This window comes from Esox lucius, chromosome 7 (assembly GCF_011004845.1).
Source record: "Esox lucius isolate fEsoLuc1 chromosome 7, fEsoLuc1.pri, whole genome shotgun sequence".
In the NCBI taxonomy this organism is placed as follows: domain Eukaryota; kingdom Metazoa; phylum Chordata; class Actinopteri; order Esociformes; family Esocidae; genus Esox; species Esox lucius.
In genome coordinates, this window is record NC_047575.1 from 18,192,003 (window position 1) to 18,216,204 (window position 24,202).

The window sequence follows — 24,202 nt, forward strand, 5'->3', positions numbered from 1 at the left end:
TCTTACGGAGCCACTCCTCAGTTGCCCTGGCTGTGTGTTTCGGGTCGTTGTCATGATGGAAGACCCAGACACGACCCATCTTAAATGCTCTTATTGAGGGAAGGAGGTTGACGGCCAAGATCTCGCGATACATGGCCCCATCCATCCTCCCCTCAATATGGTACAGTCGTCCTGTCCCCTTTGCAGAAAAGCATCCCCAAAGAATGATGTTTCCACCTCCATGCTTTACGGTTGGGATGGTGTTTTTGGGGTTGTACTCATCCTTCTTCTTCCTCCAAACACGGCGAGTGGAGTTTAGACCAAAAAGCTCTATTTTTGTCTCATCAAAACACATGCCCTTCTCCCATTCCTCCTCTGGATCATCCAGATGGTCATTGGCAAACGTCAGACGGGCCTGGAAATGTGCTGGCTTGAGCAGGGGGACATCCATGACGGCGTAGTGTGTTCCTAATGGTTTTCATTGAGACAGTGGTCCCAGCTCTCTTCAGGTCATTGACCAGGTCCTGCCGTTCAGTCCTGGGCTGAGGGACGACGCGAGATCTTGCTTGGAGCCCCAGACCCAGGTAGATTGACCGTCATCTTGAACTTCTTCCATTTTCTAATAATTGCGCCAACAGTTGTTGCCTTCTCACCAAGCTGCTTGCCTATTGTCCTGTAGCCCATCCCAGCCTTATGCAGGTCTACGATTTTATCCCTGATGTCCTTACACAGCCCTCTGGTCTTGGCCATTGTGGAGAGGTTGGAGTCTGTTTGATTGAGTGTGTGGACAGGTGTCTTTTATACAGGTAATTAGTGGAGAACTGGAGGGTTTCTTAAAGAAAAACTAACAGGTCTGTGAGAGCTGGAATTCTTACTGGTTGGTAGGTGATCAAATACTTATGTCATGCAATAAAATGCAAATTTATTAAAAACCATACAATGTGATTTTCTGGATTTTTGTTTTAGATAAGTGTACCTATGATTTCTGAGATCACAAATACAGAAAATGGGTACACAGAATGCATGAAATTGTGTAGTTTCCACATTTAATGACAATGAAAATGGACTTCTCAAGCAGCAAAGGTCTGCAGAAATACATACAATATTCATCCTTGTTTTTATTTTGGCTGGAGGATTCCAGTCATTCATATAATTTAATTGACCAAAGGACACTTAAGGGACTCTTAATACCAGTAATAACTCCTCCATTTTACACATAGAAACTTGTTTTATTCAATTATCCAAATGATAAAATAAATCCTTCAAAGCAGCCCATGGAATTATATTGCTTCAACTGCCATACAATACAAGATTTAGCAAAAGATTAATATACAAAAGAAAACCCAAGTTGTGGTAGCTACTAGTGTGCACGGCTATATGTAATAGCAGATACACGTGGTCTATAAAGAGTCATTCAGAAAAACTCTGTGTGTCTCTGAATAAGGAAAATTTGGCACTCCAGCACTTGTTTCATATGGTCTTATGTTAAAGTAATACTGCTAAGGATCTCCATACAAATATTTCCTTTTCTTAATATGAGCAAACATCTCTTTAAATGCTTACAATTAGAAAATTAAACAAATCTAAATACAGCTTGGTGTTCTCTATTCAGTTGTGGATAATGCTTACAGTCAATTGTCCAACTCAAACCAATCTGCTCAAAAACAGTATGTGATCAACAATATTGTACTTCATAATCCTGCTGTCCTGCATTTAGTTGTTTATTAATTTTCAGTCTAAAACAGTGCAAGTGATGAGTGATAATCAATAAATCACACTCAATCTATTAATCAATTTCAAAGGCAGGACAAGTTATCCAATCTTTTTCACTTTAAACCGTTATTCAATAAAAAAAATCTCCCTTATTAACTGATGCTTCAATTCATTTAAAAATTGTGAATTATATAACTTGTAATGTGATTTCTGTACCCTTATTCACATACATTGTGCTGTACTTTGTTCTTTGATATTTATACTGGCCTTGTTTGGGTAGAATGCCCTGTAGCTTTTGTAAGGCAGGTCAGAAGTCTAGAATGAATGGACCAAATATGGCACTGCTGTGGGGACTATAGCAGTTGTAAAAAAGACACATCACATACACTCAAACTCGTCTATGCGCTGTTTGGTATTTCCCGACCGAATCTGCCGGAGGGTCTTGTACTTATCCCGTCCGGCTCTCACGTTCTCCGCATGGATGATGTCATTTGCAGTTTTCTTGGTCTCATCCCGAGCATTAGCCAACTCCGAGCTCAAAGCCTGGCACAGGAGATGTAACATTACGGTCAAATCTTACTACAGCTCACATAACAACACAAACATACCAAAGCATTTTCAAACACCATCATTAACCGTGACGCAAGCCTGGTAGACTGATGTTTCTCCAGTGCATTATGTGTTGTGACAAGAACCACAGTAGCCCACTCACCAGCAGGTGCTGCTGCACACGTTCATTCTTCTCGGCTTCGGTCATGCGCTCCTCCTCGCTGCGGTCTTTATAAGAGATGCCGCCCGTGAATTCGGCACTGGCCTGATCACTGCTCTCATCGTTCTCATCATGCTCATTCTCAGCTTGCACAGGCTCCTGAACATGGGATGCCATGACTTTGCTCTTCAGCTCTTCTTTGGTCTTCTCCAGGTCTTCCTGAACCATGCAGGCCTGGGGGACAAATCCACTCATGTAAATGACTAATAGTATAACTGATATTAGGAAAATGAGTGTATCATGTTACAAACACGGCATAGAGCTGAACTTGAGCATGGTTCCCAGTAACTGAAAATGGCAGCTATTAGCGTTTGTCAAATCTTTTTTAATATAGATTTGTGTGATCACCACACAATATAAACCAGAGTTTCACTTGTGTGGATCTTTTCCCCTCGACTGAAAACAATTGAAATTCATGGGATTATTCAAGCATAATAAAAGCATATAAATGTATTTTCCTGTGTGACCATATGCGCGTCGTGACATTCCAAGCTCATAAATCCCTTAGATTAAAATATAGGGACAATCACAGGACATTTGAGACCTACCATTTATATTTGCATTTGTTCCAATGCTACAATAGGAAAAATATCACAATATATCCTCCCAGGCAAACAGGATGTCCCTAGCGTAAAGACAGAGAAACCTCCCTTTACAACCAGGCCCACAGCATGAGTCACTGTGCCCACAGGGGAAAGAAAAGCCCTTCCTTTAGAGCAATGTTATTATGGTCTCCTAAAACAAACAGTGCCAAACTACTATAACTCCAGAACAACATATCATTGCTAAACTTGAATGCTGGCATATGGTTCATCCGTATCATCTCTACAGTACTAGTCAAAGGTTTGGACACACTCATTCATGCGAATAGGAAGGTGTCCAAAGCTTTGTATTTTCTAATTAATTAATTACTGCAACAATCACTGTTGTTAAAAGCACAGGGGACCAATCCACTTTAGAAGGTTGGGGAGGTCATAGTGACTGAGGAATGCAGTAGCTGTAACCACACCTTCTGTTGCCATTGCATTGCCTCATCCTCCTTCCTCTGCTTGGCATCCTCCAGAAGGGATATCTTTGAAGTCAGTTCAGCCAGTTCAGTGGCCTGGTGAAGAAATAAGTTGGAAAACAGGAAGTAAAACATTGATTTTCAAACATTTCACTATTTCTATAATTATTTTAAAAACTATGATGATGTTGATGTACAACACACATTATAATGGATGTGTTTTATTTCAATACATTAACAAATGTTATTTAGTAGTTTTTCACTCTGTAGCTCAATGCCACATGCTGATGTTGCTTGGGCTGTTGATAAATGTGCATAACAAGTGCGTAACTCACCAAGTGTTCCTGGTTCTTCATCTGGTTCTCAGACTGCTGAAGCAGGGCAGTCTTGGCTTCTTCAGCCATTCTGCGCTCTTTCTCCAGGCGCTCTGCCTCCTCCTGAGCACGCTTTCTCTCCTGTTCCAACTCCAGGGCTCTCCGTGTCTGCTCTTCCAACTCTGAACACACACACAGTAATGATGATAATAGAAGGAATCAATCAAATATACTGTAGTTAGGGCTTTTACTAAGTCTTGCTTGAGAAATATACATAAAATAAATAAAAGCACTTGCATGAAATAAAAGTGAAAAGGGGTCCCACAGTATTTACATTTCATGAAGTGAACATAACTTGTATATTTATACAATAATCTATATTAAGCTATGAACAACCACACTCTGATATGATTCCCAGCTTTAGGAGTAAAGATAATGGGTTTATGTGGTTTATTTATTCTAAAGTAATATGGGGCTTCTAACCTTGCTGAGCTTTTTTTGTCTGTTCTTCAATCTGTCGCAGTCTCTCCATAAGATCCTCCTTTTCCTTTTCAATTTTTTCCTTTTCTTTTTCAGCCAGTTCTCTCTTCTTCTTTTCATTCTCCAACAGTGCTCTAATGTGCAGAGACAGGAGGGTAAATAGAGAAAGGGATGAAAGGGAACATCAACAACCTCCTAACATGGTCAAGCCTTCTTTTTCAGACAATAAGCCACGGGATCCTAACCATTTTTGGCCCACGATTCCAATTTGATATGTTTTTGTGATCCCGCTATGTGAAACAAGAGATATATTCAACCACAAATGTTTACTTTTTTAACTGAAGCTATGAAAATCAGTCTACAATTGTTGTAAACATATTTGTAAAATGTCAAATCTAAAATTAATGAATAAATTAACAGGTCTGTCCAGTCTTTTGACTGTTGCTCTAAGTAGTAAGAAAACAAATCCAATCAACCGCATTTAGAAGTTACCAGAGGTTACTCAAGTGATCCCTCTTTATTAATCTTTTTGGTGTGAATTAAAAACTATAAATCCATCAAATACCGTACAACACACAGTGATTGTGCAAGAAAAGAAAATATTCCATCTATAATTCCAATTAATTCATATTAATCATTATATTCTTGAAAAATATGATTATCGATAAAAAATTGGTTTCTCAGTTAACTTTCAATGATGAATTATTGATACATTTAATACACAAGATTATTTTTTCAAATGTCATGTAAATTCAGTTAAAATTGCTTTCCATACGTTTGCAGTTATTCCCTAGCAATGCAGTTCAAATCAGAGACCATTCACCGATTCTGCCATTATGCTCCTGAATCTGCTATGATTTGAATGTTAGATATTATTGCACAAATTACACAAATTGCACAAATTACCTTATGTTGAGATTTATATTTTCAGCACACTGTTGAGCATATACAAATGATGATACTTGACAGAGGCAATGGACATGTGTTAACGGTACCTAGCTGTTGGTGGTGGGGACACTGACCTTTCCATTTTCTTGTGGTTCTTTTCCTCTCTGGCCTGAGCCTTCATCTGCTGTACCTCAATTGTGTCCGGTTTGCGGCGACGCATATACAGCTCATGGTTGCCCATACAAAGTGCCAGGATACGCTTGTTGATACGCAGTCGTGGTGCATAGAATACAAAGTCCTATTAGAAACAGAGAGCATAGGTAATGTCATTCCCCATGCATGCATATGTAGAAGCAATGTTTTCCTGGGACCCTATCTTGACACTGCACTTACTCTGGGCAGAACAGGGAAGTTACTGCTTCCTTAAATTATATTAATTTAATAAAACTTTACTACAGTAGCCATCAAGCTATATTAGCGTATATTGCATTTGGTGTTCTAGGCTACTAGCTGATTAACTGTAGCTGGTTCAGGATGTAACTATTTATCAGAACTGTAAGACGCATAATTCATCCAACTTGAGAGAAAATCGGGGCAGTAATGTCTGCGATATTATATGTTGCGAACACCAACAAAGACAGATTCAATCCTTGATTTCCTAATGGGGCAACAGTAATTCGTGATTACGTACTGGTGCTTTCTTGTCAATGGGTTTGATGACAAACTTCTTGTCATTGAAGGAAATATTTCTGATTTCACTCCATGGGAATCCAATTTTAGGTGTCATCCTGTTGAGAAAATATTGAAACAAAAAAACATGAAATGCATTATTTTGCAAATTAAAAAGGTTTATACAGTAAAGGACATATTTCAGTCCCATTATCATAATGATGTATATACTTCCACATAAGTCACTCACTTATCATTCTGTTCGTAGATGTTGAGTCCAAGGGCATCAACCCCTAACCACAGCTCTGATCCTTTTTTGTTCTTAATGCTGAAGTAGTTCACACCATACATCTCCAGGTCCTGAGCAATCTTCAGGTACTCCATCATTGAGTCCTCTCTGAGCAGGAAAATGTATCAATTCATTATGCACAAGCTGTGATTTTAAGAATATCTACTGAGTGGGGTAAATGTTCTCTGAGATTTATAGCATGTTTCTTAAAGGTGCCTTCCAATATAGACCTTTAGTTAAATACAACAGTTAAATATTTAATTTAATCATGTTTTTTTGTTGTTTGAAAAGATCCTTAGATGGTGGAAAATGTCAAGGGACAGCCTTTACCACTACAATTCAAGAAAGATCTGTGTTTGTGTGTGTGCGTGTGTTTCAGTACCTGAGCATGCCCTTGTGTTCCTCATGCCACACCTGGATCCTCTCCTCCCATTGCTCCTTATTGAGCTTGTGCTGGTCCAGAACTCTAAATAAACAATCATAAAATACATCATAAAATACATGACACTATAGACTCCTTGTTGAGCTTGTGCTGGTCCAGAACTCTAAATAAACAATGCTATTACATCATAAAAACATGACACTATAGACAGATTGGAGTAGAGTAGCATGGAGATCCATTCAAGAGGTGTTATATAGACTCTAGTGATGGTCACCTCTGAGGGAGCAGTTTGTCACTGGACAGGTATCCTGGCGAGTGAAGCTCCTTGTTGTAGTCTCCGTACTTGGCCTGCACGGCATACGAGGCAAGCAGCACAGCTGTCTCAGGGGGGCAGTAGATGTCATCATTCAGGATTCCCTCCTTCACCTGCAGGAAGAACAGCCTCTGGGTGGCCTCTTGGATAAGCTCTTCTGACACATCCTCAGGAAAGAACTTGGCACGGAACTTGAACAGTAGCGGACTTTCCTTTCTCACATCCTGGGCAGTCACCTAAAGTCATAAAGATGAGTTGAGATGCAAGGAACAGTTTCTCTTTTGCTTAAGGTGGCATATAGAGGTTCACAATGTCTTTGTTCAAATGGAGGCTCCCACCTTCTTATTGAGTTTGAGCCATGTTGAGAAACCCTTTGTATCCTGGTATTGTAGTCCAAAGAACCACACCTCCCGCAGTCCGATTGTCTTCACAACCTAAGGGCACACATTTTATATTTAGGGCACAGAACATAGCTTTCAGTTTAGGTTCATTGTGTTACATTTTCTGAGACAACAGCATTATGTGAAATTCTTCTTTCTGGTCAGGTGTTAATAGGATGCTACATTTACAAATATGACTTTCCTGTAATATTATTTTTGTGTAATAGTAGTTTGACATAACCTCAGTAAGTGATCTGACTTTACAGACCAATGGATTGGGATCTAGGCTATGATTTCAAATGTATGACCCAAACCACAGCTCAAATCTCAACCCTTTAAACAGTGCCCCAACTGGGCAACACCTGCCCTTTACGCCATGGAGATACTTATCTGGAGCTGGATTGGAAAAACCATTAGAGGCTTGACACAACAGACTATTTCTTTTGGCTCTGCATTCCAGCAATCTGGATATGAAATTGTAAAATGAATATGGAGTTGAAGTGCTAGTTTGTCAGCTTTAATTTGACGATGTTGTCATCTACATCAAATGAACCATTTAAAACTTACAGTATGTTTTGTAAAGTCACCCCATTTAAGGGTGCCAAATGTTTGTGGCTTAAAGCTGTTTATTTTTAGATAAACAGTGTGTTTGTAGTTAAACTGTATGCATAAGAGAATTGTCATTGTCTATTCTTGATTCTAGGATTGCATTTGCATTTGCAGTCAACTGTTGGTGTCATTATGACCAAAGAATTGCAACTGCATGTTAAGCTGGCCATCAAAAGGCAGATAAATAATAATACATGAATCTCTTTGTGGAGCATGGTCCATTGGTAAGACTGCCAGCTCCATATGCAGCTCCCTTCTTTAGCGGGATCTATACCCCTTTTGTCCACTTTTCATGTGTAATCCTTATAATTCCAACTGTCAATTAAAGTTGCAAGCAACATCTGGCAGGTTTCAGCATGGGGCTACTACAAGCCAGAATCTTGCAAATGTTTGTCAATAGGACACATACAACACATGTCCATGGTTGCAAACAATATGGCTTGCATTTGTTTTTCATAACCCTGATAATTTGTACCAAATGCAATCACACTTAAGATCGGTCATTTGATACTATAGAAGGAACTTCTTAAACCAGGCCTAGATTCTTGCTAGGCCTGGGGAATACCTATGGGATTTATGTTGCAAAGGGGTGGGAAAAACCATTTTTCATTAACGTCTCAAAACACATGAACTTAATCAAATTAATTGCTTGGGCTAACACCTCAAAACAGGTAAACCCAAACAAATGCATTGCTTGGGATGGGCTTATACAGGTTCTCACGAAAATATTGCCTTCAGTGCAACAGTAGCTAGCTAAGTGAAGATGGCAGCAAAATCGCCAAAAAAAACATCGAAATCTATGTATGTCTGTCGCGTTTGTGATGAACCATAACAGTATAATAAATCGTCCTTATTGCGACTGGATTACACATTTGCTTTAGAAGATATAATAGAAAGGTAATGCTGAATGATGGGTTTTCTAAAACGGTATGTGGCTCTTGTCAATCTTCTACTAAAATGTAAAATAAGTGTTGATGAGGTAGAAAGAATTAGCTATTTTGAGAGGGAAAAAGCTAATTCTAAACTCCAAATGAAAAGAGATTGCGTGACAGGCTCAACCTCAAGATGTACCAAAAGATTTTCACCTAACGAACGATAACCTGTAGGAAGGCACGCCAAAACAGAACATAATTTAAGCAGAGAAGTTGTAATGGCTTTATTGACTCGATGTTATGAATAAATGTGGGAGCTGTTGCTGTGAACCCAGTAAATTAAAGCTGAAAGTCTGCACTTCAATTGGATCTTGGATGTTTCATTTAATCTATTGTGGTGGCATACAGAGACATTATGAGACACACTTTCAGGAAATGTGCTCAATCTAGTTCAAATAAATAGTCATAACATTGCCAAGCCAACCTTCAACAAGCCTGTGAGTGGAGTTTTTTTGAAAACTAACATCCAATAGAAATCTTGCCGCTGCAAGGTTCAGGGCCAGGGCAGAGGAAAAAAGGAAGATGGAGAAACTACAAAAAATACACCCTCAATGCCACTCCCAGTCACCATTCATGACGCACTGCCCCCAGCAATGCTGGATACTAAAGAGGAGGAAGAAAGCAAGGGGAGGAAGGGGGCTGGGCCTCTTAACATCTACCAGTTACACTTAAATTAGTGTTTTGGACTAGGTTTCCACTTGCAGTGCTGCTTTTTTTTTGCTCGGGAACCACAGTTTCAATTCTTGAATTTGGACAATGCTAATAAGGCTAATTCCAGGCTGGGACGGAGGTGAATAACAGCTTGTTGTAAGAGCTCAGTGACTTATAATGTAGCACTGTCAGGGTGCCACCTTTTCAAAATCAGTTTGTTATATCTCTGCCCTGCTGGAGGTTTTCCAGTTAACTGTAAGTGGTGTAACTGTGAAGTGGAAACATCTATGTTCAAGAACAGCTCAGCTCAGCCATGGAGTGTTAGGCAACACAAGCTCACAGAATGGGGCTGCCAGGTAAGGTTTAGGTAGAGGTTAAAACTCACCTGTCCTCAATCTCAACACTCACTATTGAGTTCCAAACTGCCCAATGAAGCAATGTTAAGAACTATGTGTGAAGGCAAGCAGAAGACACAACCTTGATTATCAACACCTCTTGCCAAGAACATCAAAAACTATTTTCTAGACTTTTACGTCTGGATGGAGGACATTGAGTCAGGTGTCAGATAGCCTGGTAATCTATTCCCCTCACCAGATGTAATAATATACCTAACATTACTTCCAGAAAGGAGTCTATGGACTCTCATTAAAACAAAATGCCAACAAGTCTTCCTAAAACAGCAAAATCTTCACTGTTTTCAAAGCTATTAAAATAAAAAGTAACAAATTAGTTTCGAAAAACTTCTTACACTTAATTTGTGAAATAAACCACGATAAACTGGTGAAAGCTCAAAGTGGGATTATGAGTCCCTGTCTCCTCTGCTAAAACAACAGAAACAATATCTGAGGCCAGAGTGGCCTGCTATACAGCCATAACTTGTGTCTGAGAGAGACAATTGAACATCTGTGAGAACAAAACCTTGCTTCCAACAGGGATAGCAGGGAACCTTGAGACAGCTAGGAACAGTTGACTACCCACATACTAAATCCCTTGGAGAAGAAAAATCTGCTGTGTTTATACCATTTATGTAAACACCCTTGGGGAGGTGGTGGTGGGAGCATTTCCCACTGAGAAGACAATGTTTAATCACATACTGCCTGCGCATCACTCCTGCACCAAATCTCCCTCCCCACAGTCTACACAATCCTCTAAATGAAAGAATTTTTTTGGCTCTTTTTAGGCTGATTAGTCAATAATGTCTCAGCCAAAAATGTCCAAATTATAGAGAATTTGGAAAATCATACACTATAGATACTGAAGTACGATTCAGCACTCCAGAATCTAGTGGTGGCATGTTTTACACCACTCCAGCCGACGCTTAGCATTGCACATGTTGATGTGAGGCTTACGCACAGCTGCTGGGCCATGGAAACCCATTTTGTGATGTCCCCGACACACAGTTCTTGTGCTGATGCTGCTTCCAGATGCAGTTTGGAGCTTTGTGGTGAGTGATGCAACAGGTGATATTTACACATTTCTCGCTTCAGCATTCAACGGCCCTGCTCTGTGAGTTTTGCATGGTCTACCACTTTATAGCTGGGCTGTTGTTGCTCATAGATGCATCCACTTCACAATTAGAGCACTTACAGTTGACTGGGGCAGATCTAGTAAGGCAGAAATGTCCCAAACTGACATGTGGCAAAGGTGGCATCCAATGACATTGCCATGTTAAACGCCCACTGAGCTCTTCAGTATGACCCATTATACTGCCAGTGTTTGTCTATTGAGATTTCATTGCCATGTGCTGGATATTATGAACTTGTGAGCAATGGGTGTGGCTGAAACACATGCACTCAATAATTAGCAGGGGTGTCCAGATACATTTGGCCATTTAGTGTAACAGCATTCACTTACCTTGTTGTGGACTACAGATTCAGTCCTACAGATGTTGAGGAAATCTGCCACAAATATCCCACTAAAAACAATGCTTGCACTAAGACCCAAGGGCTGTATTGATCTTTAAGTACACCAGAAAATACCTAAAACTACAGGTTAGATGAACCTTTATACCATGCACAAAAAGTCCCTCCCCAAAGCGACACATCCCAACCAGAAGAACTCCAGAAAGTCAAAGCTCCAACTTTCAAGGAGCAGGTCACAAGACAGCATTTCACTCTTAGTCTACACTCATTCAAGACAGTTTAGAAGCATTTATAATGGTGTTATAATATATTATATTGAGAGTTTATATTGAGAGTTTAGCCCAGTTGGAAGGAAAGTGAAAAGTTAGCAGAACAAAGTGTACCTTTGTTTTCTTGGAAATTGGAAATATTTTGTGCCTCATGAAGTGGCTTTCATGAATATAGTAAAATTTTGTCTGCAGCTGATGAAAGACTAGAGTCTAAGCCATAGAATATATCTTAAATCAATGAGGAGAACAGTGAGTGTGAGAGGTCCTCTTAAAACTGGACTCCCACAACTGGGCTTCCATTTCCTTGCTTGCAATTTACTTGTAATTTAGATTGGCTTTGGCAGAAAGCACAGCAAGAATGTGTAATTTGCCACAGAGGAAGCAAACCATTAGGCTCCTGTTTGGTGCTTGCTAAGCCAGAGATCTTGGTTAAATTCCCATGTGGGACCAGTACAAGAAAGTATGAACAATGCACTCACCACTAATTGCAAGAAGCTTTGGATAAGAGCATCTGTTAAATTACTAAAATGTAAATGTTTAAGAGCAAGCCATGTTCAAACCTGGTCAAATAGTTGCTTTCCCGTTGTGTTGGGCTGGATGGCAAACTCCAACTCAGCGTCCATTGTGGTAACACGCACACTAATCTGTTGACAAAACCAAAAAGATAGAGTTAGTATTTTGTTACTGACAACCAATGAATTCCATCCAAATAAAGGTTACATGTACTGGTATACCTGATGTACAAATGTGTAAATCAAACAAACTGCAAATCAATTTGAAATGCCTTAAATGAAAGAATACAATTGCATATTTGGAGTTATGTTACTGGTCTAGGCAGCATGGCTATGCCATGTAAACTAATAATATTGTTTATTTTCTTTATTAAAACGACATATATTTTATTTAAGAATTTAGTGGAACATAACTAAATAAAATATAAAGAATACTTGTCACTAGAACTTAGTGTATTTTGTGATTGATAAATGATTTACATCTGCATTTGTGTCATGATTACATCTGGGGTTTTTTATTTGGTGACTACTGGGACGTAATGTCAGATCCTGCCAGCAGGTTAAAGATCTGAGCTGTGGCAGCTTGCTTACCTTGCTAACCTAATCAGATTACTACTCTGATACTCAAAAAAGAAAAGCAAGAACATTTTTAAAAAGATGGTCAAATATGCCCCATGAAATGTTTTTATGAAAGTGGTTGAGCAGCAGCAGCATGAGAAGATTGATAGACCTCACATTAGTAGGTCTACTAACTATGATAACGACAACTCGGCTGTGTCAAGTGAGGAAGGTTGGAAAGACAGTGAATGATGATCTAGGTTCAACTACGTTTGTTCCTCAATTCAGGCACTTTTGTTGGAATGCAAAACCCTTCCCTTTACACCTACTTGTACATGACAACAAATTTGAGAAGGGCCCACTGAAAAATGTATATAAGTATATAATACTTATAGCTGGGTAAACACCCAAATGAAGAGCAGGCAGCCAAGGTAATCTATCACAATATAATCAACCATGAAAACTTTATCAAAGCAAAATAGCAAATAGAAAATAGCAATTTCATATGAGAGAGGACATTTTCTATGCCTGGGTCAGGCAATTAGGGGAGGTACTTAACTAATATGATAGATCTGTCTCAGACACTGGAGGAAAAAAAAAACAATAGCAGGAAACCCCCTTAGGGAGACAATGGACCCATACCTTCCCTGATTTGGTATTATTAGGTTAAACTGGAAAAATATACAAACAGACTTAACAGAAACTTAAGTGAAAATAAATATCTTTCTTCTTCCTCTGTAACATGGTCGTGACAGGCTGGCCGCAGGTGGTAAATGTAGTCAACAACATATCCGCCATGCTCACCAACAACAGGGATACATACTTATCCCCTCATGTACTCCTTGTTCACTAACGACTGGTGGCAAGTTTGCCAATGTTACAGCGGTGGTATTCCTAATCAGCAATGATAATGAGACAGTCTATTGAGATCTGGTCAGAGACCTGACAGTGGGGGGCCAGGACAATCTTTCCCTTAATATCAAAAAGATTATATTATTATTCCTTTGGTGTTCACCTGGCCAATAAACTAGCATGGTCCACACACAGAAAGTTAGTAAGAAAGCTCATTCAAGCCTGTTCCTTCTAAGAGGCATAGAAATATACGAGATGTGATCATTAAGAAAATCTACTACAACTGCAACGTTGAGAGAATCTTTAAGGGTGCATCAACATTTAGAAAAGCAAATGCACTGCCCTCGTTCGCAAGGTACTGACGACCAGTGGCGGGCCGCCAATTAGGGTAGTGGTTGTGACGCCATAGCTGTGATTGCTCAATATATAATGTCTTTAATGTAGGTGTATTTATGTTAAAATGTTCAGTTACCTAATACTCTGCAAACAGCAGCGCTGGGCGATATGCATGGGACCCATCGCTTGCACAGCATTTCCTTGCTACGAAGAAGGGTTGCATCAATGAAATCACAGAGATTTCATCGCATCACTTTTACGGTACAATAGTTACAGTTAACTGACACCTAGGACATTGAAAATAACATTGGTTTCTATGTATTGCTAAAATTAGGTTTTTATACCAGGTACTCCAAAGAAGGCAATAAATAGCAAGTTGTAATTTACTTTTAATAAAATAAGTCATTCAGTTTCATTATGGCAACCAGCACAATTATAGTGCCCTTCATAAGTATTGAGGTAGTAAAGTCAAAAATTGCTATTTTTGCTGCACACTCAAGGTATATGAATATAAGGCAAAAGAGCAATTCTTGACTTTACTGCCCCAATACTTATGGAGGGCACTAAAAAGCAGTTGAGTCTTCATAAACAGGACATCTGTATCAAACAAAGTACAGCATCAAATGACAGATCACAAATGGAAGAAAAACACTTATAACCTTTCTTGGACTTGGTATAAAAAAGCATGGCTGTGTTGCCAAACAATTCAAAATACTTTATTTTCCATGTGAGCAAAGCTAACAGCAGTACAGCTAGACCAAGGCTAGTATGTATTCATAAATACATGTTGACTAAACGTAGACAGGAATTAGCACATCTTATCAAAGCTAAAGCTGGTACTTCGACATGACTAAACCAATGAATCAGAGAACCTATGAGTGCATCTGTACTCAAGGCCAAAGCAACTATTTCAAAATTCCAGTCCACAAGGGTTGTCCAAAGAACCTGAACAACCTGGAGCAAATCTGATAATAAGAATGAGCCAAAAACACTCCCACAATGGGTGCAAAGCTGATACATTCTTACCAAAATACTTAAAGCTGTCGATCATTGCAGTGAAAAGTGGCTTGACCTAATATTTTTAGATTTAATAATATTCATTATGCAATACAGTGCATTTGTAAAATATTCAGACCCCTTAACATTTCCTCATTTTGTCACATTAAAGCCTTATTCTAAAATGGATAGACTTTTCTCATCAATCTACATAAAATACCCCAATAATAACCAAGCAATACTGTATTAAAAAAACAGGAGAAACAAGATTCTTTGGTCTGAAATTAAGATTGAACACTTTGGCTGAAATGCCAAGTGTCACGTCAGGAGGAAACCAGACAACGCTCATCACCTTGCCAATACTATCCAAACAGCAAAGCATGGAGGTGGCAGAATGTTTTAAATCAGCAGGCACTGGGAGATTAGTCAAGATTAAGGGGAAAGATGAATGAAGCAAAATACAGACAGCTGCTTGATGAAAACCTTCCAGAGCACTCAAATCCTCAGACTGGAGAGAAGGTTTAATGTCCCAGGGCAATGTCCCTAAGCACACAGCCAAGACAACCCAAGAGTCTGTGAATGTCTTTGCGTGGCCCAGCCAGAGCCCAGACCTGAACCCAATCGAACATCTCTGTAGAGATCTGAAAGTCAACAAGACTTGAGTCATACCCAAGAAGACTCAAGGCTGTAATCGCTGCCAAAGGTGCTTCAACAAAGTAATTAGTAAAGTGTGTGAACACGTATAAAAATATGATTGATTGATATCCAACACATTCTATACTGGATCTCCTTGTAAATAGCCAATGTAACTGTATTCCTTACTTGTTTTTCGCTGTTATATCACTGTGTATATATGTGTGTATACATATATACAGGTGCTGGTCATAAAATTTGAATATCATCAAAAAGTTTATTTATTTCAGTAATTCCATTCAAAAAGTGAAACTTGTATAATTTATCCATTCATTCCACACAGACTGATATATTTCAAGGGTTTATTTCTTTTAATTTTGATGATTATAACTGACAACTAATGAAAACCCTAAATTCAGTATCTCAGGAAATTTGAATATTGTGAAAAGGTTCAATATTGAAGACACCTGGTGCCACACTCTAATCAGCTAATTAACCCAAAACACCTGCAAATGGTCTCTCAGTCTAGTTCTGTAGGCAACACAATCATGGGGAAGACTGCTGACTTGACAGCTGTCCAAAAGACGACCATTGACACCTTGCAAAAGGAGGGCAAGACACAAAAGGTCATTGCTAAAGAGGCTGGCTGTTCACAGAGCTCTGTATCCAAGCACATTAATAGAGAGGCGAAGGGAAGGAAAACATGTGGTAGAAAAAAAGTGTACAAGCAATAGGGATAACCGCACCCTGGAGAGGATTGTGAAACAAAACCCATTCAAAAATGTGGGGGAGATTCACAAAGAGTGGACTGCAGCTGGAGTCAGTGCTTCAAGAACTACCATGCACAGACGTCTGCAAGACATGGGTTTCAGCTGTCGCATTCCTTGTGTCAAGCCACAACGTCAGAAGCGTCTCGCCTGGGCTAAAGACAAAAAGGACTGGACTGCTGCTGAGTTATGTTCTCTGATGAAAGTAAATTTAGCATTTCCTTTGGAAACCAAGGTCCCAGATTCTGGAGGAAGAGAGGAGAGGTACAGAATCCACGTTGCTTGAAGTCCAGTGTAAAGTTTCCACAGTCAGTGATGGTTTGGGGTGCCATGTCATCTGCTGGTGTTGGTCCACTGTGTTTTCTGAGGTCCAAGGTCAACGCAGCCGTATACCAGGAAGTTTTAGAGCACTTCATGCTTCCTGCTGCTGACCAACTTTATGGAGATGCAGATTTCATTTTCCAACAGGACTTGGCACCTGCACACAGCGACAAAGCTACCAGTAGCTGGTTTAAGGACCATGGTATCCCTGTTCTTAATTGGCCAGCAAACGCGCCTGACATTAACCCTACAGAAAATCTATGGGGTATTGTGAAGAGGAAGATGCGATACACCAAACCCAACAATGCAGAAGAGCTGGTGGCCACTATCAAAGCAACCTGGGCTCTCATAACACCTGAGCAGTGCCACAGACTGATCGACTCCATGCCATGCCGCATTGCTGCAGTAATTCAGGCAAATGGAGCCCCAAGTAAGTATTGAGTGCTGTACATGCCCATACTTTTCATGTATGTATAAAGTGGATATAAAAAGTCTACACACCCCTGTTAAAATGCTAGGTTCTTGTGATGTAAAAGAATGAGACAAAGATAAATCATGTCAGAACTTTTTCCACCTGTAATGTGATCTTTAACGTGAACAATTCAATTGAAAAACAAACGGAAATCTTTGAGGGGGAAAAATAAAAAGCTCACAATAACCTGGTTGCATAAGTGTGCACACCCTTAAATTAATACTTTGTTGAAGCACCTTTTGATTTTATTACAGCATTTAGTCTTTTTGGGTAGGAGTCTATTAGCATGGCACATCTTGACATGGCAATACTTGCCCACTCTTCTTTGCAAAAGCACTCCAAATCTGTCAGATTGCGAGGACATCTACTGTGCACAGCCCTCTTCAGATCACCCCACAGATGTTCAATTGGATTCAGGTTTGGGCTCTGGCTGGGCCATTCCAAAACGTTAATCATCTTCTCGTGAAGTCATACTTTTGTGGATTTGGATGTGTGCTTTGGGTCATTGTCGTTCTGAAAAGTGAACTTCATCTTCCTAAAGGAACGCCTGAAGGTTTTCCATAATTCCATCCACTCTGACTAAGGTCCCGGTTCCAGCTGAAGGAAAACAGCCCCAAAACATGATGCTGTCACCACCATGCTTCACTGTGGGTATGGTGTTCTTTGGGTGATGTGCAGTGTTGTTTTTGGACCAAACATAACTTTTGGAGTTATGGCCAAAAAGTTCAACCCTGGTTTCATCAGACCACAACACATTTTCCCACATGCTTATGGGAGACTTAATGTTTGTTTTTGCAAACTTCAGCCGGGATTGGTTGTTTTCTTTGTAAGAAAAGACTTCCGTCATGCCACCCTAACCCATAGCCCATTCATATGAAGAATACGGGAGATTGTTGTCACATGTAGCACACAGCCAGTACTTGCCAGAAATTCCTGCAGTTCCTTTAATGTAGCTGTAGGCCTCTTGGAAGCCTCCCTGACCAGTCTTCTTCTCGTCTTTTCATAAACTTTGGAGGGCTGTCCAGTTCTTGGGAATGTCTCTGTTGTGCGTTATTTTTTTCCACTTGATGATGACTGTCTTCACTGTGTTCCATGGTATATCTAATGCTTTGGAAATTATTTTGTACCCTTCTCCTACTGATATCTTTAAACAATGAGATCCCTTTGATGCTTTGGAAGCTTTCTGCGGACCATGGCTTTTGCTCTGAGATGCAACAAAAGAAATGTCAGGAAAATCCTACTAGAACAGCTGAACTTAATTTGTGATTAATGAGAATCACTTTAAATGATGGCAGGTGTGTAATGACTTATATTTAACATGAGTTTGAATGTGATTGGTTAATTCTGAACACAGCCACATCCCCAGCACACTTATGCAACCAGGTTATTGTAAGGTTTTTATTTTTCATCTTTCCCCCTCGAATATTTCAGTTTGTTTTTCAATTGAAAGTCACATTAAAAGTGGAAAAAGTTCAGACATGATTTATGGTGAATAAACCTCTAAATTAGTATCAGATATACTTTTTTTGTTTTAGCATACAATTAGGACATGTTGTGCCCCATCTCTCTCTTCCTCTACAAAACTGCTTCACTGCAGGAAGTAACCACATCCTCTGGTAACAGAGCTCTGCTAAGCAAGGGTGGGCCAACCAACATGAGGCTCACTGAGACTACATCCTGTAATGCATCACACTGCTACTTGCCTGTCTGCCTGCCTCTGAGACATCTGTGACTGCTCCAGCACAATTTCTCTATTTAATTTCTTAAAGTCCACGCATACAGCTACGGAAAGAATTAAGAGACCACTGCACCTTTTTCTTGCTTTTCCAAAAAAGCTGAAAAGGAAGGTTTTGAGTGAGTAACAGAAGGGTTAAAATTTAGAGACCACTGCAAATTGAACGCTTCTGTTCCGCACTCAAAACTTTCCTTTTCAACCATTTTGGAAAGGAAAGAAAAAGGTGCAGTAGTCTCTTAAATATTTCCGGAGCTGTACATGTGCATTTAAAAAAATATATAAAAACAGTCATTGTCCAATTTATTGGCACCCTTGCTCTTTCTTCAAATAACACAATTGTATCTGAAAATAAGTTGAAATTGACCAAAGTATTTGGTATAACATTTCTATATTTCATTGTAATATTACACTGTAATTCACAATGTTACAGATTTCTTGTGTGATTCTTGTGTTATTCAGAACCTAATATATCCTTACAAATCAGAAAATAGAATTGGCATTGGCACTAATATATTTGACATAAATTATACATGTGCATTAATAGTGCAACTACATTGTTTCACAAGTGAACTCACCAGAAATAATTTAGGTTGCATATAAAAGTGCATCCTCAATTTCTATTGGTCAATAGAAAGCACACCGGCTTCTGTTGTCACATGAAAAAGATGCACCCTCCCTTCTGTTGGCGTCACTATGAAATGCAATCCTCAAGCAGAATCTCTTAAATTGTTTCTACAATTCTACATGATTCACACAATTTCTGTTCCAATAAGAAAACACACAAAATAATGTAGGGAATAATTTCAAATAAAAATGATTTGATCCCCTGCTGATTTTGTACGTTTGCCCACTGACCAAGAAATGATCATTCTATAATTTTAATGGTAGGTTTATTTGAACAGTGAGAGACAGAATAACATTTGAATGAGTGAAATAAGTATTTCATCCCATCGCAATTAGAAAGATTTCGGGCTCCCAGGTGTCTTTTATACAAGTAACAAGCAGAGATTAGGAGCACACTCTTAAAACTCTCTACTATGGCCAAGACCAAAGAGCTGTCCAAGGATGTCAGGGACAAAAAATAGAAAACGCATGTAAAAAATAGTGTAAATTGATTTGCATTTTAATTAGTGAAATAAGTATTTGATCCCCTCTCAATCAGAAGGATTTCTGGTGGCCTTTATACAGGTAGCTGATTTTGGCCCAAGACCAAAGAGCTGTCCAAGGATGTCAGGGACAAGATTGTAGGCCTACACAAGGCTGGAATGGGCTACAATACCATCGCCAAGCAGCTTGGTGAGAAGGTGACAATAGTTGGTACCATTTTTCGCAAATGGAAGAAACACAGTAGAACTGTCAATCTCCCTCTGTCTGGGCCTCCATGCAAGATCTCACCTCGTGGAGTTGCAATGATCATGAGAATGGTGAGGAATCAGCACAGAACTACACGGGAGGATCTTGGCACCTGGGACCATAGTCACCAAGAAAACAATTGGGGTTGAATACTTATTACACTCATTAAAATGCAAATCAATTTATAAAATTTTTGACATGCGTTTTCTCCTCCTTGAACTGCCACCTTAACGTGGTGGAGGGGTTTGAGTACCCGAGTGACCCTAGGAGCTATGTTGTCTGGGGCTATATGCCCCTGGTAGGGTCTCCCAAGGCAAACAGGTCCTAGGCGACGGGTCAGACTAAGAGCCGTTCAAAACCCCCTTAATGATGAACAACATTATGAGTTCTGTGACGTCGCCCGGTATGGCGCAGCCGGGCCCCCACCCTGGAGCCAGGCCCGGGGTTGTGGCTCGTACGCGAGCGCCTGGTGGCCGGGCCTTTCCCCATGGGGCCCGGCCGGGCTCAGCCCGAAGGTGCGACATGGGGCCGCCTTCCCGTGGGCTCACCACCCACAGGAGGGACCATAACGGGCCGGTGCGGAGAGGATCGGGCGGCAGTCGAAGGGACGTGGAATGTCACCTCGCTGGCGGGGAAGGAGCCTGAGATCATGCGTGAGGTTGAGAGGTTCCGACTAGAGATAGTCGGGATCACCTCTACGTACGGCTTGGGCTCTGGAACCACACTCCTTGAGAGAGGATGGACTCTTCACCACTCTGGAGTTGCCCATGGTGAGAGGCGGTGGGCTGGTGTGGGTTTGCTTATAGCTCCCCAGCTCTGCCGCCATGTGTTGGTCGTTTCCCTGCGCCTACGGGTCGGGGATAGGTCTCTCACTGTTGTTGGTGCCTACGGGCCGAACGGCGGTGCAGAGTACCCGACCTTCTTGGAGTCTCTGGGAGGGGTGCTGGAAAGTGCTCCGACTGGGGACTCTATCGTTCTACTGGGCAACGACAGTGACACTTGGAGGGCCGTGATTGGGAGGAACGGGCCCCCTGATCTGAACCCGAGCGGTGTTCAGTTATTGGACTTCTGTGCTAGTCACAATTTGTCCATAACGAACACCATGTTCAAGCATAAGGGTGTCCATCAGTGCACGTGGCACCAGGACACCCTAGGCCGCCGGTCGATGATCAACTTTGTTGTTGTTTCATCTGACCTGCGGCCGTATGTCTTGGACACTCGGGTGAAGAGAGGGGCGGAGCTGTCAACTGATCACCACCTGGTGGTGAGTTGGATCCGATGGCGGGGGAGGAAGCTGGAAAGACTCGCGTCTTCCATTGAGGAAGCAGAGGATGAGGGCTCAGAGGTGGACTCGTCCATCACCCGGGCTGAAGTCACAGAGGTGGTCAAGAAACTCCTCAGTGGCAAGGCACCGGGGGTGGATGGAACAGGATGGAACAGGAGATTGACAGACGGATCGGTGCAGCTTCTGCAGTAATGCGGTCGATGTATCGGTCTGTCGTGGTGAAGAAAGTGCTGAGCCGCAAGGCGAAGCTCTCGATTTACCGGTCAATCTACGTTCCTACTCTCACCTATGGTCATGAGCTTTGGGTCATGACCGAAAGGACAAGATCCCGGATACCGGCGGCCGAAATGAGCTTTCTCCGCAGGGTGGCTGGGCGATCCCTTAGAGATAGGGTGAGAAGCTCGGTCACCTGGGAGGAGCTCAGAGTAGAGCTGCTGCTCCTCCACATCGAGAGGGGTCAGCTGAGGTGGCTTGGGCATCTGTTTCGGATGCCTCTGGAACGCCTTCCTGGGAAGGTGTTCCGGTCCCGTCCCACCGGGAGGAGACCCCGGGGTAGACCTAGGACACGCTGGAGGGACTATGTCTCCCGGCTGGCCTGGGAACGCCAGTGTCCCCCCGGAAGAGCTGGAGGAAGTGTCTGGGGAGAGGGAAGTCTGGGCATCCCTGCTTAGACTGCTGCCCCCGCGACCCGGCCCCGGATAAGCGGAAGATGATGGATGGACATGCGTTTTTCTGGACTGTTCAAATAAACCTACCATTAAAATTATAGACTGATAATTTCTTGGTCAGTGGGCAGGGGATCACATTTTTTCCCCCTCACTGTAAATTACTTTTCTAAAATGTAAACATATCCCAAAATATTGTTTTTATTGTTTGACCTAAAGTAAGGTAAAGAGACAGAACCGATGGTTTCTGTGCCTGTTACAGTAATATAGCTATCTTAAACAAGTTGGAGAAAATCTGTGACATTCCCTTGATTTCTCCACATAAGGATGATAATTGTTCTAGGGATAATACAGTATATAATAAATGGATGACAAAATATCCTGAACAAATTACACTGTACAAAATGCTAATTGTTTTCCTATTTATTGTCTAACATCTAGAATTAAACATATTTTTAGGTTACAGTCTGTTAACAAATACATATTTACAAATCACGTTAAACTTTCCTGCTGAGATACAGTTGGGTCTGCTATCTTTCAATTTGAGACTAAGAAATGTTTCTGCCAACTTCCCCGAAGCTAAAGTACAGCTGGATCATACAGCAACACAAAGACCCAAAATGCATAATCTGTATACAGTACATAAATTTAAGGGGTTGGGGAACTGTTGAGGAACAAGGACTTAAATGGTTTTGGAATAGCCTAATCAAAGTCCAGCTCTACCCCCTATTAAGATGCTGTGGCAAGCCCTAAAACATACAGCTCAAACTCAAAATACCACAAACGTCAGTCCTCAGCATGGAGCGTGCCAAAATGTTTCCATAGCAGTATGAGAGACTAATTTATTAGCTACAGGAAGTGATGCAGTAACTGGTCCAAAAGCAGGTGTATTAGCAGATATTTAATCTAAGGGAGCATTAACTTTACTTTTTGAAAAAAATTTAGGATCACTAACCATGAATCATCAATATATAAAAGTAAAACTATGCACAATATTTATAGAAATTATTCCATATCTTCCTTTCCAAATGTTTTGTTTATGATTGGTATTGCAATGACTTTCACCTAAATGAATTACACTCTGCCCTTCATGAATGTCCCACATTTAGCAAAGAATATGAAAAAAATATGAAGAAACAAAAAACTAACATATAACAAAACTGAAACTAGGAAACTTAAACAGAAACAATGTTACATGGGACTAAACCAAACAATGACCAACAAGATACACTAAGGAAAAAGAGACAGTGATAACATGAGGGCAATAACAACAGAAAGGTGTCCATGCTTGACAACTCAGCTTCCCGAAGGTTCGTCATAAGATTGTCCAGCTGTGTACCCTAAAATATTTTCATCCTACACTGTGTATGATTTACACAGCTATATATACACAAGGCTCTACATTCTCTGTCCTCTCAGGGATGACATGGACAATCCGCTAGCCTGTTTTTCAGGGTGTGTGTGTGTTATGAGGGGGGTTGAGGCCCATGCCTGAGCTAAGCCACAATGGCATGCATTATTTCCCAGCTGTGTGGCTGAGTAGGACTGCGTTCTTTCCCCTTTGTGTCAGTTCGGCCCCATTTGCTGGTCAGGTCACTTGTCATCCTGCCACTTCCTGTTATCACCGGCGCACTGGAGGGACAGGGCAGCTGTGGCTGGACTAAGGCTTGGTTGCAGTAGATAGAGAAGAGGCATGCAGAGTTGAGCTGTGGCTGAACTAAGGCCCTATTGGTAGCACACAGACTAAATGGCTGAAACACAGAACTCTGAAAGGGCCATGCCTGTAGGAACAGGAAATAAATGAGACGGGTCTCCAACAAGTCAATTGCTAGCAACTGGTAGCGTTTCCCAGCAACTATCTAATTAAGGAAACATTGATTTTACCCCACCCTGTTTAGAAATGACATGTTTTTAAAAGACAAACCTAACACAACAGAATTCAAATCATTTTCTGAATGTTTAGGAAAAAGTTCGATCCAGAGCAATTTTTGACATTAATTAAAATTAAATTAAAATCAAATTTTCGGAAATAAATTGGAAAAAACATTTGAAACAAAATTTGCAGGGATTTTTTTTTTTATTGTTTAGCTATAAAACTTATTTAGCAGAACACAATGCTGTACTTTCTCTTTCAAACTAAGGACCTAGGGAAAAAATGCAGGTAAGAGGAGAAAAGAAGAATGTGGCCAATTAAAAGCAAAAAAAATATTCA

The 24,202-nt window shown here is 40.7% G+C and overlaps 1 protein-coding gene across 1 annotated transcript in view; it reads right to left on the bottom strand.

The window, feature by feature from the left end:
• Positions 1–1,008: 1,008 nt before the first annotated feature.
• Positions 1,009–24,202, bottom strand: part of msna (moesin a) — a 33,203-nt gene continuing 10,009 nt past the window's right edge. Inside the window, exons 2-13 of the mRNA XM_010865009.5 lie at positions 12,066–12,149; positions 7,141–7,236; positions 6,764–7,038; positions 6,490–6,573; positions 6,069–6,215; positions 5,841–5,937; positions 5,284–5,447; positions 4,265–4,395; positions 3,803–3,963; positions 3,471–3,563; positions 2,405–2,635; positions 1,009–2,235 (exon numbers count right to left, since the gene is read on the bottom strand). Of these exons, the coding sequence (XP_010863311.1) occupies positions 2,071–2,235; positions 2,405–2,635; positions 3,471–3,563; positions 3,803–3,963; positions 4,265–4,395; positions 5,284–5,447; positions 5,841–5,937; positions 6,069–6,215; positions 6,490–6,573; positions 6,764–7,038; positions 7,141–7,236; positions 12,066–12,149 (1,728 nt within the window). The 3' untranslated portion in view covers positions 1,009–2,070. The remainder of the gene's footprint in view (positions 2,236–2,404; positions 2,636–3,470; positions 3,564–3,802; positions 3,964–4,264; positions 4,396–5,283; positions 5,448–5,840; positions 5,938–6,068; positions 6,216–6,489; positions 6,574–6,763; positions 7,039–7,140; positions 7,237–12,065; positions 12,150–24,202) is intronic.